Below are 12,679 nucleotides of genomic sequence, written 5' to 3'. Positions count from 1 at the left end.
TTCATTCTATATTCAACAAAACTAACTATGATATTCGTATCTCACATACATATTGATCTTTAATTAGTTGAAAGGTAGACATATCGGTAAAACTTCATTTAGGCTCTCTTTCTTAGAGAACCACGAAGGAAGATAGATATACTTATATACACCAACCCTATCCATTTTTTTTAAAAACATTTTAATAATTAATTTTCTTTGTCTTTTATATACTTGTCAACCAATTATACCAATATACCATACTATATTCCACGTTCATATAGTATAGAATATAATAAGAAATTAAAAGTGTCCCAAATAAATCTCAAAAGGTGGATAAGTAAATTACGAATATATTTTTTAACTAACCTTGCATGGATAATATACAAATATGTTATCAAACATTATGTTAGATGGACAAAAAATAGTTCTTCAAACAATAGTTGCATGGATTATTTATAAAAATATAAATGAGGTACAATTTTTTTTTTTAAAAAAAGTCTTTTTCTGAAACATGTTATAATATATATATATATATACGTAATGTTTTTGTTGCACTCACTGAAACGACAAAATTTGGATTTATTAGGTACAAGTTAATTTGTTACTGTATTATTGGACAATACGTATACAAGATATTTTTTTTCCAAAAAAAAATTAACTCAAAAGATAAGATATATATATAACTCATCTTAATTAATTAATATAAAAAAGTACGCCCAACCTATATAATTTAAATAGGTTCGTATTGAAAAATGTCAACTTGACATGAACTAGTACTGCTGTCATCCACATAAAGAGATTAATGAAAAAGTATAGATACAGTAGTATATAGTAGTAATATATAATTCTGAATATTTATGAAGATAGTTAAAGTATATATCTTTTAGTAGTAAATTAAATATTTAGACAATTCCTTAACATAATGGAGATATTTCCAAACCTGTCCCAACTTATTTTATTTACTCTTATCAATTTGTACGTAAACCATTGTCCATTTATATGTGGAGATCGATATCAGATAAGTGTTATATACGTAGAGTATATATAAACGATAATATTGAAAACAAATTTCTATCTATGGGCTATCTTAGCTTAGAATCTGCACTCCATTTTCATTCTTGTTATCGTTTTCATTTTCGTATTTTTTTTTTCAAATTGTTTTGAAATTTATTATTGGAGTCAAGATTCTATCAGAAATAGTTTCTCTATCTTTATAACTTACGAGATAAAAATAAAATTTATGTGTATTCTATCTTCTTCAGACTCCACTTGAAATCCACAAATGATATACTAAACTTAGAAAACAAAGAGATAAAATTAAACTCCCATACTTATCACGTTAAATTTATATATATACCCTTTCACATTTCTCATGTGAAAGAAATGTAAGTAATTATACCCTATATTTTAATTTCGTGAAAGCTTAATTCGACTCAATTGGCTTGACTGTAGTCATGTAATTAATTATACTTTAAAATAATACAATTTTATGAAAAATATATATTAGTAAAAACAAAGAAATAATTATTTAACATATAGACAAGGTCAGAACAAGAGCAAAGTGATAAAAAAACAATACTCCCTCCGTTTCATAAAGAATGACCTAGTTTGACTTGACACGGAGTTTAAGTAAATAAATAAGACTTTTGAATCTTGTGGTCCTAAATTAAAGTTATGTCAAATGTACAAAATTGCCCTTAATCTTGTGGTCTTAAACATGCCACGTGCAAAGCAAAAAGTAAAATGTTACCAAAAAAAGAAATATGTCATTATTTTTTAAACTGACTAAAAAGAAAAGGAGGTAATTCTTTGTGAAACAGAGGGAGTACATAATAGGTATGAGTTCGACTCTTGTTTTTTTTTCTCCAACTTCTTCTCCCCTATAAAAATATAAGAGAAATATTGAAAACATTAATAAAGTTGACGTGAATTATTAGTTTCATTTATGAATTTTTGGACAGCCTTAAAAACACTTACTTATTTGACTAACTGAACTTAAATACATCATCGATTTTGCAACATGAATGAAATACACCCCTAAATTCTCGCCAAGTCTAAGTGTTTTCAACACTTCTCTCGATTTTTTATTAAAAGTCCTGTACACCTACAGGAATTTGTGATCACTTACTATGTCGTGTGACAGATCGAGAGTGTATCTAACTAGTTTAATTAGTCAAGTAAAAGAATATTTCTAATACAATCAATTATTCACAAACGAAATAAATAATTTACATCAAATTCATAAGTGTTTACCATATTTTCTCTCGAAATATAAATATAAATTTTCTTCATAATAAGAGTAGTTGCACATTAAAAATTGCAACTTACTTTGCTAAAAAAATTAGAACAAGAGATAACAAGACAAAACATATAATTAATTAAAAAAAATATAAATCTTTCACTATCTTTATACTTGTCTCTGACTGTGCTGCCAAAATACTTCATTCCATACGCTGTTGCTGACCAATAGTAGCTCAAGAACTTGAATACTCTTTAAACAAAAGATTCAAAAATAAAAAAATAAATAATAATTCAAACACAAATAAAATAATTTAAATAATAAACTAACCCCCAACATTATTATTATTTTATTATCACCAATAAATCTCGTGGCTAATCAATGACTATAGAGACATCTTTAACTTTAACTTCGTATCATTTCATCACAATCTTTACTGTATAGATTCATAATAATCTATACTAAAAATTATATATATATATATATATATTTTTTTTGTTTCCCATCCGGTGTCCGCAGTATTCACATTGAAATCCGATTAAATTTAACTTTACGCCGGAATATGACGACTCCGTACCCAAGGAGCTCAAATCCGAGACCTCTTAATTAATGATGAAAGAGCTTACCACTCCACCACAACAAGACTTGTTGATATATATATAAAATGTGAAAATTAAAAGGTTTCATGTTCATAAGATAAAGTGCATAGTGATATAGAAAAGTAAAGTAAGAGAGAGAAAAAGGAAAAGAAAAAATGGTTAAATACATGAACTAATTGTTGTATATTTTACAAAAAAAAAAAATTGTTTTAAGAAGAAGAAAAAGAGGTTCGGTGTAAAATGAATCTTCAAATTCTATGAATGTAAAGATGAATTTTTTAATGTTATTAAGTTTAGAGAAATGAAAATAGCAAAAGCCATGCCTGAAAATATGGAAAGGACAGAGAAATTAATGTTTTTGCAGAAGAAACAGATGAATGTTATGTTCATGGAGATAAGAGCTATTACCTTTTTTTCTTCTACTTCTTCATCTACTTCATCAGTACTCTTCCTTTTTCTCATTTTCATTCTTATTCTCTTTGTTCTTTAATTCATAAGCTCACATAAATCTCTGTCTCTGTTGAAAAAAGATTGAATTTTTCATGACCTAAAGTCTTTATACTTGTGTTTCTTGATCTGGGGTTGTCTTATTCTACACTTAAGTTCAAAAAGATTCAATTTTCATCACCCAAAGGCTTTATACTTGTGGTTCTTGATCTGGGGTTGTCTTATATTGCACTGAAGTTGAAAAAGATTCAATTTTTCATTACCTAAAGGCTTTATACTTGTGTTTCTTGATCTGGGGTTGTCTTATTTGACTCTGAAGTTAAAAAAGATTCAATTTTTCATCACTTAAAGGGCTTTATACTTGTGTTGCTTGATCTGGGGTTCTCTTATTTTGAACTGAAGTTGAAAAAGTTTCTTGCTTTTTAGGTGGGGTTGTTTATTTATCTCTAGAAATTGCTAATCTGGGGGTTTGACAGGTTTAGCTGTTTTTAAGAGGAATTAGTTTCAGAATCTGTCAAGTGACAAGAGTGTTGTTCAGTTGTTGTTTGGTTCTGAGCTCTGGATCTGATCTTGATTGTTATGAAAAATTTGATTTTGGGATCAAATGTTGATGATTCTGGGATTGGTTGAGTTGGGTTTTTAGGTTTTGAGTCAATTGATTGGTCAAAAAGTTCCAGTCTTTCTGTTGTCACAAGTTTCAAGCTTTTTTTGGTTGTATATAAATCAAATTCAGTGTGAAGTAAATTGTTGTAATTTGTTTTTCCCTTCTGGATATTTAGTGATTTCTGAGGGGAAATCTTACTGTTTGTTTGTTTCTCTTGTTCTTTATGAGGAACCTTTTTCATTTTTAAAGAAAAAAAACACATCAAATATAACTTTGAATCCACCATTTTTATTGTGGGTTATAGTTTTGATAGAGTTTCTTCTTTTAACACCAAAAAATCAGATTACACAAACTTTAGATTAGAGAAGAATTAAGAGTTGATTGACTTATGTTATTGAGGCAAAACTTGGTGGTTTGACTGCTGGTCTATGGGAGTACCAGATAGTTCTCTTCTGGATTTGATAGAGAAAGTTAGGGCTTGGATAACGTGGGGTAAAAGTGGTCGAACTTCATTGGTTGGTGGGCGCGATATGGATGTTGAAAGTTGCAAAACCTGTTATGAATGCAAGATGAAGTTTCCTGATTCTTGCCTCAAGGTCCACTGCTTAAGTTGTAGTCGAGTGTTCTGCAGGGATTGTGTTGTGCACATTTTTGGATCTTCGGATGTTGTTTCATCCGGATCAGGAGAATCCGAAAACATGGCGAGGTCTGTGGTTGATATCAAGACATGCAAATTTTGTTCTGACCTAAACAATTGTCATAAAAGCACAAGGAAGTTTTGTGACAAAGTTTACCCTTCTGAATCTCCAAGGGAAAGCCCAGAACCGCCGTCACCAAATTTCAGTAGTGACATGTTTGATGGTTATTCTACCCATGATGCAAGTAAGAGTAGTTTTACAGCCTTTTCAAGTCTTCCATCTCCGGTGTCTCTGCGTCACTCGCCTAGCAGGTAACAAACTATATAATTTTGTAGAATTTCTTTCTTTGTAATTGTTCCAGTTTGAAATCTTGTGTTTTCCATATATGTTAATATATTAAACAGAAACATCTAATATGGCAAGATTGTTATGCTATCTAATTATTGATTTAGTTGTTTTAGTTTCCGGAATTGGTGGATATTAGAGCTAAGTTTTACTTTATTTTCTCAAAAAGAGATTTTGACCTATGCCAGGATTTGTCTAGTCTACTGTCTTAAAAGTAGTTGATTAAAAAATCTTTTGTACAAAAAGCTAGTGTCTCCTACCAGGGCATATAACATGTAATGTTAACTATCTGTTTTTTCCTGTTCTATTTTCTTATTTTTAAGTCAAAAGATCATCTCGTTATACCAAGGTGCTGCGGAAAACTTCACATTTGTGTTGTATCATTAAAGTTCTAACAAAACTATACTGCTTTCTAAACACAATTGCTCTTTTTATCCTTACACCAAAGATACAAGTGCAACACTAAAGAGCTCCTAATTCTCCACATGGGATTCTTAGACTCCTCGGGAAAATCTTCTGTACTGTTTCCACATCATCCCTAATGTAGAAATGGTGTGACTGTGATATTCCAAATATCCCTTCTCCCATTCCATTTTTCTGTTGGTTAATTTAAGTATTTAACTACCTAACGTCAAACAGAAACCACACTGGTTTTATCAGATTGCAAAGTTATATGAACTTGTGTTTTTGGAGTAGCTGCTTTCATAACTAAGAAATCTTACCTTTCTTTTTACAATTTTAGGAGTGATGAAGATGAAGGAGGGGACTTCACGAATCAATCTGTTAGCCCATCAAGTGATTATTGTCATGATACTTCTGATTTAGAATCATGTAGTGTTAGTGCTAGACATAAATTTTACCATCTCAGATCATTTGGATCTAGTCCATCAAACAGCCCCTCTAGGATTCGTTTTACTTCCAATAGAGTTGGGCATTCTGTTCAGGACCAACAGGAGACTCCAAGGTCTCAGAATGATGGTCCCTTTGATCAAGAAACCTTGGTTGTTTTAGGAGGGTTTGAGAAAGGGAATGAGGAATCAGAGACTGCTGATGACTCTAACAATTTGTCCGTTTACCGAGATCAGTTGGAGAAGCAGCAAAAGCCATTGGATTTTGAAAACAATGGTCCTATATGGTTTCCTCCTCCACCTGATGATGAAGAAGATGAGGCACAAAATAATTTTTTCACATATGATGATGAAGATGATGAAATTGGAGAGACAGGTGCAACGTTCTCTTCAATTGGGAGCCTTTCCAGCATTTTCCCTGCAAAGGATAAACAACAATTGGATCATAAGGAACCATTAAGAGCTGTTGTACATGGTCATTTCAGGGCTCTTGTCTTGCAGCTATTGCAAGGTGAAGATATACATTCTGGGAAAGAAAGCTCTGCTGATGACTGGATTGACATAGTTACATCACTAGCATGGCAAGCTGCAAATTATGTGAAGCCTGATACTAGTAAAGGAGGCAGTATGGATCCAGTTGATTATGTAAAGGTTAAGTGTATAGCTTCAGGAACCCGAAGTGAAAGGTATACAATTTCTCTTATTACCACACAAACATTGAAATTTTACTTTTTTTTTTATCACATGAAAACATGGGGGTTTAGACTTGTTTAGTTAGAATCATGATTCGGTGTTGGTTCAATGCAGCACCCTCATTAAAGGAGTAGTTTGCACCAAGAATATCAAACACAAGCGCATGACTTCACAGTACAAAAATGCCCGATTACTTATCTTAGGAGGAGCACTTGAGTACCAAAGAGCTGCCACTCAGTTGGCATCTTTTGACACCTTATTGCAACAGGTTTTTAGTTGTTCTTCTAATATGTTCGTGATGATATAAGAGCAAATAGAAACACATTTATAATGTTCTGTTATCCTAACAGGAAAAGGAGCACCTCAAGATGATGGTTGCAAGAATAGAGGCCCATCATCCTAATGTGCTACTTGTGGAGAAAAGTGTGTCTTCATATGCTCAGGAGCTTCTATTGGCAAAAGAGATCTCTTTGGTGTTGAATGTTAAGGTGCCACTGCTAGAGCGAGTAGCCAGGTGCACTGGTGCTCTTATAACCCCATCCATTGATAACATAGCCACAACAAGATTGGGACATTGTGAACTCTTCCACATAGAAAAGGTCTCTGAAGAGCATGAACATGCCAACCAGTTGAACAAAAAGACATCAAAAACTCTGATGTTTTTTGATGGTTGTCCCAGGCGTTTAGGTTGCACGGTAATTTCCCTACTCTTAGAATCCATCACCTGTTTATTGCAACTCTAATTTTTTGATGTTCTAAGTATGATTTAAATCATGCATAATGGTTGGTATATGTGTCTTCTACTTCCTTCAGTGTGAAACGTACCTTTAATCTACTACTTTTATGATGCATTCCATTTAACTTTGACCGTGTTGCTCTACATACAATGTATAATCAGTGGATTTTTCCCTTATAGATATGTTTATATTATGACATTTATGATCATTTCTTTTGTATCATTTGTACTTTTGCGTTCTAGTCGCTAATTTTTGTAGTTGAAATTTAAATTTATCATTTTTACATCTGATTAAGAAATTTAAATTGGTTTATGAACTTCAATAAGAGGGTTTTCCCTTTATATATTTGACTTAATTGCCCTTCTTTTTTCAATTTCTATGTCCATGCAAAATTTATGTGTTTATAGTTATAATTTCTTGCATTACATACGCAAAAGCCACGTACTTTGCTTTGAGCTCCAAGCCCAGGAAATAATTGATGATTTTATAAGCATTTGACTTTTGATAACATTGCAAACATTGGTTAAAATGTAATGTGAAACTTCAATGAGGTTCAATCATCATCACTCAGTATGTTCTTTTCATGGTTTTTTGTTATTGCCTACAAGGGTTGTGAGTTTTCGCTTGGGTTATAACGCAAAATTGACAAGGAAATGCTCTTTTACCTTGATCAAGAGGCTGAAGTTAGAATTAGAGGGTTACTTATCCTCTCATTGACAATTTGCAGGTTTTGCTGAGGGGCTCATGTCGTGATGAGCTCAAGAAGCTGAAGAAGGTCGTTCAGTACGCTGTATTTGCTGCATATCATCTATCTCTTGAGACATCGTTCCTTGCTGATGAGGGTGCTAGTCTACCTAAAGAGTCTGCAGCAGCCTCAATTGCTATACCAGAGAGGACATCTGCTGATAATGCTATCTCAGTGATTTCTCATTCTGCTGTGCCTGTAAGAGTGCAGAGAGTTGCTAATGACCCAAATGTTCAGATAGGGTCCAACTTTAATGTGGAGGCAGTTTTACCAGAGTCATTGTCAGAGCATCACTACCCTCAATGTGGTGACCAATCTAACCTAGATGACTGTGCAGCAAAAGATGTTCTCACTATTGCAGATCATGAAAATCTCACACTGTTTTTGGCACATGATACAAGACCTGTTGGCTCTGTTGAAATTGAAGATCAAACAATTGAACGATCGCTAGAAATTTCAGGTCAAGAAGAGAGTCAACCCAGAGAACTAGGAGAGCTATCAAAGCTAGAAAGATCAGATGAAACCAAAGTCTCCGATGATTTCTATTCAGCTGCTGACAGTCGTCAAAGCATATTAGTGTCCTTCTCTAGTCGATGTGTTCTAAATGGAACAGTATGTGTACGTTCACAGCTACTTCGCATCAAGTTTTATGGCTCCTTTGATAAGCCACTTGGGCGATATCTTCAGGATGATCTTTTTGGTCAGGTAGCAATCATCCTTTGTCCCTTTAACAATACATGACATTCCATTATCAAAAATAATTTCATGCTACTTTTGTATACGTCATGATGTCAGATGTCTTCCTGTCAATCGTGCAAGGAGCCAGCTGAGGCTCATGTCATCTGCTATACACACCAGCAGGCGAATCTTACCATAAACGTTAGACGTCTTCCCTTGGTGAATTCTCTTCCTGGTGAACGGGACAAAAAGATTTGGATGTGGCATCGATGCCTTAAGTGTGCACAAATAGAGGGAGTTCCACCAGCGACTCGCAGAATAATAATGTCAGATGCTGCTTGGGGACTCTCGTTTGGGAAGTTCTTGGAACTTAGTTTTTCAAATCATGCAACTGCTAACCGTGTTGCTAGCTGTGGTCATTCTCTGCAAAGAGACTGCCTCCGATACTATGGGTGCGTACTGCATGGTATTCCTTAAGAATTGGGTTGGCATCTGCCAGAGTTTGAAATCTCTGTGATAATTTAATCATTGCTTCCCCATCGCTATTTAGTGAATAACAGACTTACCTTTTTCAGGTGTGGAAGTATGGTTGCATTCTTCCGCTATTCTCCTATTGATATTCTGTCAGTTCGTCTGCCTCCATTAACTCTTGAATTTAGTGGCTACACAGAACAGGAGTGGTTAAGGAAAGAAGCAGCTGAGGTGACAGAAATATTAATACTTTACCTACTATCTTGATATGATTCTAAGTATTTGCGATGTCTTTGATATGTTTTTATGCTTACAATAGCTCTATGTGATATATCTTGCAGTTACTGTGTAAAACCAAAGCTTTGTACGCAGAAATATCAAGTGCCTTCCGCAGGATTGAAGAGAAAAGTTACCCTGTAGAATGTGAACCATCTGATACAACTCAATTGCATGACTGCATTGTGGAGTTAAAGGAGCTGCTTATGAAGGAAAAGAACGATTACCATGTAAGAAACTACTTGACATCAATCTTTAATACTTGTACAGTTTCCTCTCATGACTTAAATAATGTAGGTGGGTTGCAGATTTTATAGTTTAGCATGTATGACAAGTTCTGCGTTTCTCCTTACTTCTTTGGTTTCTGTTTGCTTGTACAATAGGACTTTCTTCAGCTGGATGAGGATGAAACTTTCGACCCAAGACGGGGAGCAATAGACATTCTTGAGCTAAATCGCTTGAGGCATTCCCTCGTGATTGCTTCACATGTTTGGGATCGTCGGCTTTTGTCCATGAAGTCCTTCCTCCAAAAGAGTTCTGGTTCAGTGGGTTCAGAGGATTGTGGATCTTGTGATGAGCTGATAGATTGGAGAAAGGACATGTTTCTAAAGAATGACACTCTTGAACATGTTTATGAAGAGTCTGTGCCCGAGTTATCAGACTCAGAGGAATATCCCGAGAAAGCTCTGCAGTCTGAACAGGAGGGAACTGGCGTATCACCTTATGGTTCTGGTGAGCTAGAGAGTTCCATGTTAACCTCATCTGAGAGTGAGAGAATGCAGGAAATGCAGACAGAAGGAGAGAATGCATTTAATCAAACATCCTTGGAACGAACTCCTTCAGCTGCATCAGTCCTTTCTGATCAGATAGACTTTGCTTGGTCTGGCACTGATCGTTCTCCCAAAAAAGCTCAGTTTCTACAAGGAGATGGATCTGAAGCTGCTCCTCTCAGACAACCAAGTCAACTTGATTTGCCTCCTTTTAGAAGGCTAAAGTTACCTGTAAGAGTTCACTCGTTCGACTCTGCTATGAGACTTCAAGACAGAATCAGGAAGGGGCTGCCACCTTCTTCATTGCATTTATCATCAATTAGGTCTTTTCATGCTTCTGGAGACTATAAGCATATGATCAGAGATCCTGTTTCCAGTGTTCAGAGAACTTATTCTCAGATGTCACCCAGTGAGGCTCATAAGTTTAATCTCCTAATGGGTTCTTCGCCTTCGTTTATTTCTTATGCATCTCTTATACCTGATGGAGCTAGGTTGATGGTTCCACTCAATGGTTCGAGAGATGTTGTCCTAGCTGTTTATGACAATGAACCTACTAGCATTATATCTTATGCACTTTGTTCGAAAGTGTATAGTGACTGGGTCACTGATAAATCAAGCATGTCTGAACGGGGTTGGAACACGAGTGACACCAACAAGGAGGCTGGACTGGCTTCTAGCCTTTCAGCATGGCAGTCCTTTGGTTCTCGAGACATGGATTATATCCATTATGGGAGCCATGGTTCTGAAGATGCTTCCAGTACAATTACTTCCCTCTTTTCAGATTCAAAAACTTCTCCTCACCTAAGGATCTCTTTCGATGATGAATCTACGAGTAGTGGGGGAAAGGTGAAATTTTCAGTCACTTGTTACTTTGCAAAGCAGTTTGATGCTCTTAGGAGGAAGTGCTGTCCTGATGAACTGGATTTTGTACGTTCCTTAAGCCGTTGTAAAAGATGGAGTGCTCAAGGGGGAAAGAGCAATGTTTACTTTGCCAAGTCATTCGATGAAAGATTCATAATAAAACAAGTTCAGAAAACTGAGTTGGACTCTTTTGAAGAATTTGCACCAGAGTACTTCAAGTATTTAACAAATTCTATCGACTCTCGGAGTCCAACTTGCCTTGCAAAAGTTCTTGGAATATTCCAGGTGAAAAATGGTGTGCCTTTAAGTTTCGAACAAGTTTTTAGTTGTTGCAGAAGTCTTATTCCTATTCGTGTCCAATGTTTTAGGTTTCTGTCAAACATTTGAAAGGAGGCAGGGAAACAAAAATGGATTTAATTGTGATGGAGAATCTCTTTTTCGAAAGAAACATCTCTAGGGTGTATGATCTCAAGGGTTCTCTACGATCCCGCTACAATGCAGATACAACTGGAGCAAACAAAGTGTTGCTGGATATGAATCTTGTAGAAACATTGCATACCAAACCCATATTTCTTGGAAGCAAAGCAAAAAGAAGTCTCGAGCGAGCTGTTTGGAATGATACATCCTTTTTGGCAGTAAGCTACTTTCACTTCCTATCTTTCTCTATGATTGTGATATAGATCCTTAAGTTGAAAATGGAATTTTGCTACTCCCTCCATTTCAATTTGTTTGTCTTACTTTTCTTTTTTCACAACTCCTTAATTCTAATTTTCCACATGACATGTTGAAGCCCCACAAGGTTAAAGAGCATTTTTGTACATTATACATATCTTTAGTTTAACATCACGAGTCAAAACCGGACAAACATTGAAATGGAGGGAGTATTTGATAGGGAGAAGTATCCAGGATATATCCAGTTTTAATTTGTTGCATTCTTATTGTCTGTTATAAGATGTCCACTATGAGTCAAACTGCTGTTAGAGAGAAGGTAGCTAAGGAGTAATTATCTCTGATATCAAGTAGAAATTAGTCGCTCTTCTGAATTCACCTATAAACTATCGAGTGGTAGGAGAAATCTGCGCTTAATTCTTAAAATGCTTGGAACAATGTTAAAGTTGATTACATAATTGTTTATATCTGTTTATTAGGGAGTGTCTATTTCCTATTTTCCTCCTTCTTTAGTGTCTACATTTCAACGTTGACCAACAAACATTCTGTTTTTGACAGTCTGTTGATGTGATGGACTACTCTTTGCTGGTCGGGGTGGATGAAGAACGAAAAGAACTAGTCTTGGGGATCATCGACTTCATGAGGCAATATACTTGGGACAAGCACTTAGAGACATGGGTGAAAGCATCGGGCATACTTGGAGGACCAAGGAACGCATCCCCAACTATTGTTTCTCCGAAACAATACAAGAAAAGATTCAGAAAAGCGATGACAACCTATTTTCTCACGGTACCAGATCAGTGGTCATCTTGAATTTAATTATATTCATTCTTAGAGCCTTCTGCCAATAAGCAAACCTTCCTAATTGCACAAATTTGCAGATGAAGGAAAGGTTAGATATTTTCCAGTTGGTTCATATTTGTTTTGCCATCTGGGGTTTAAAAGATATGGGTAAAGTAGGGGCTGTCTGTCATCTTTATTAAGAAATCTGGCTAAGTGTACATTTGACCATCTGTACATTTATAACAAAAGCTTCATTTGAGTAGAAATGAAATCAAATGTGTATCTTCATAGTTC

The 12,679-nt window shown here is 35.0% G+C and overlaps 1 protein-coding gene across 1 annotated transcript; it reads left to right on the top strand.

Annotated features, from left to right (window-relative positions):
* The first annotated feature begins 2,940 nt into the window (after nucleotides 1-2,940).
* On the top strand, nucleotides 2,941-12,679 carry LOC102579931 (putative 1-phosphatidylinositol-3-phosphate 5-kinase FAB1C). Its single transcript, XM_015307301.1, has 11 exons — nucleotides 2,941-4,820; nucleotides 5,597-6,388; nucleotides 6,510-6,663; nucleotides 6,746-7,090; nucleotides 7,860-8,582; nucleotides 8,673-9,007; nucleotides 9,131-9,257; nucleotides 9,368-9,532; nucleotides 9,686-11,218; nucleotides 11,302-11,568; nucleotides 12,161-12,679. Exons 1-11 carry the CDS (start codon nucleotides 4,300-4,302, stop codon nucleotides 12,413-12,415), a joined length of 5,217 nt encoding a protein of 1,738 aa, XP_015162787.1. The 5' UTR covers nucleotides 2,941-4,299; the 3' UTR covers nucleotides 12,416-12,679.

Source organism: Solanum tuberosum, unplaced genomic scaffold, assembly GCF_000226075.1.
Source record: "Solanum tuberosum cultivar DM 1-3 516 R44 unplaced genomic scaffold, SolTub_3.0 scf00051, whole genome shotgun sequence".
Classification (NCBI taxonomy): Eukaryota; Viridiplantae; Streptophyta; class Magnoliopsida; order Solanales; family Solanaceae; genus Solanum; species Solanum tuberosum.
Note: the sequence above shows the minus strand (reverse complement) of the source record. Positions and strands in the feature narration are given on the sequence as shown.

Excerpts from the sequence above, each read along its gene's own strand:
- LOC102579931 (XM_015307301.1), top strand. The coding sequence starts at position 4,300 with ATGGGAGTACCAGATAGTTCTCTTCTGGATTTGATAGAGAAAGTTAGG. Across the intron at positions 6,389-6,509 it reads TCAGGAACCCGAAGTGAAAG|CACCCTCATTAAAGGAGTAG; the intron begins GTATACAATTTC and ends GGTTCAATGCAG. Across the intron at positions 6,664-6,745 it reads TTGACACCTTATTGCAACAG|GAAAAGGAGCACCTCAAGAT; the intron begins GTTTTTAGTTGT and ends TTATCCTAACAG.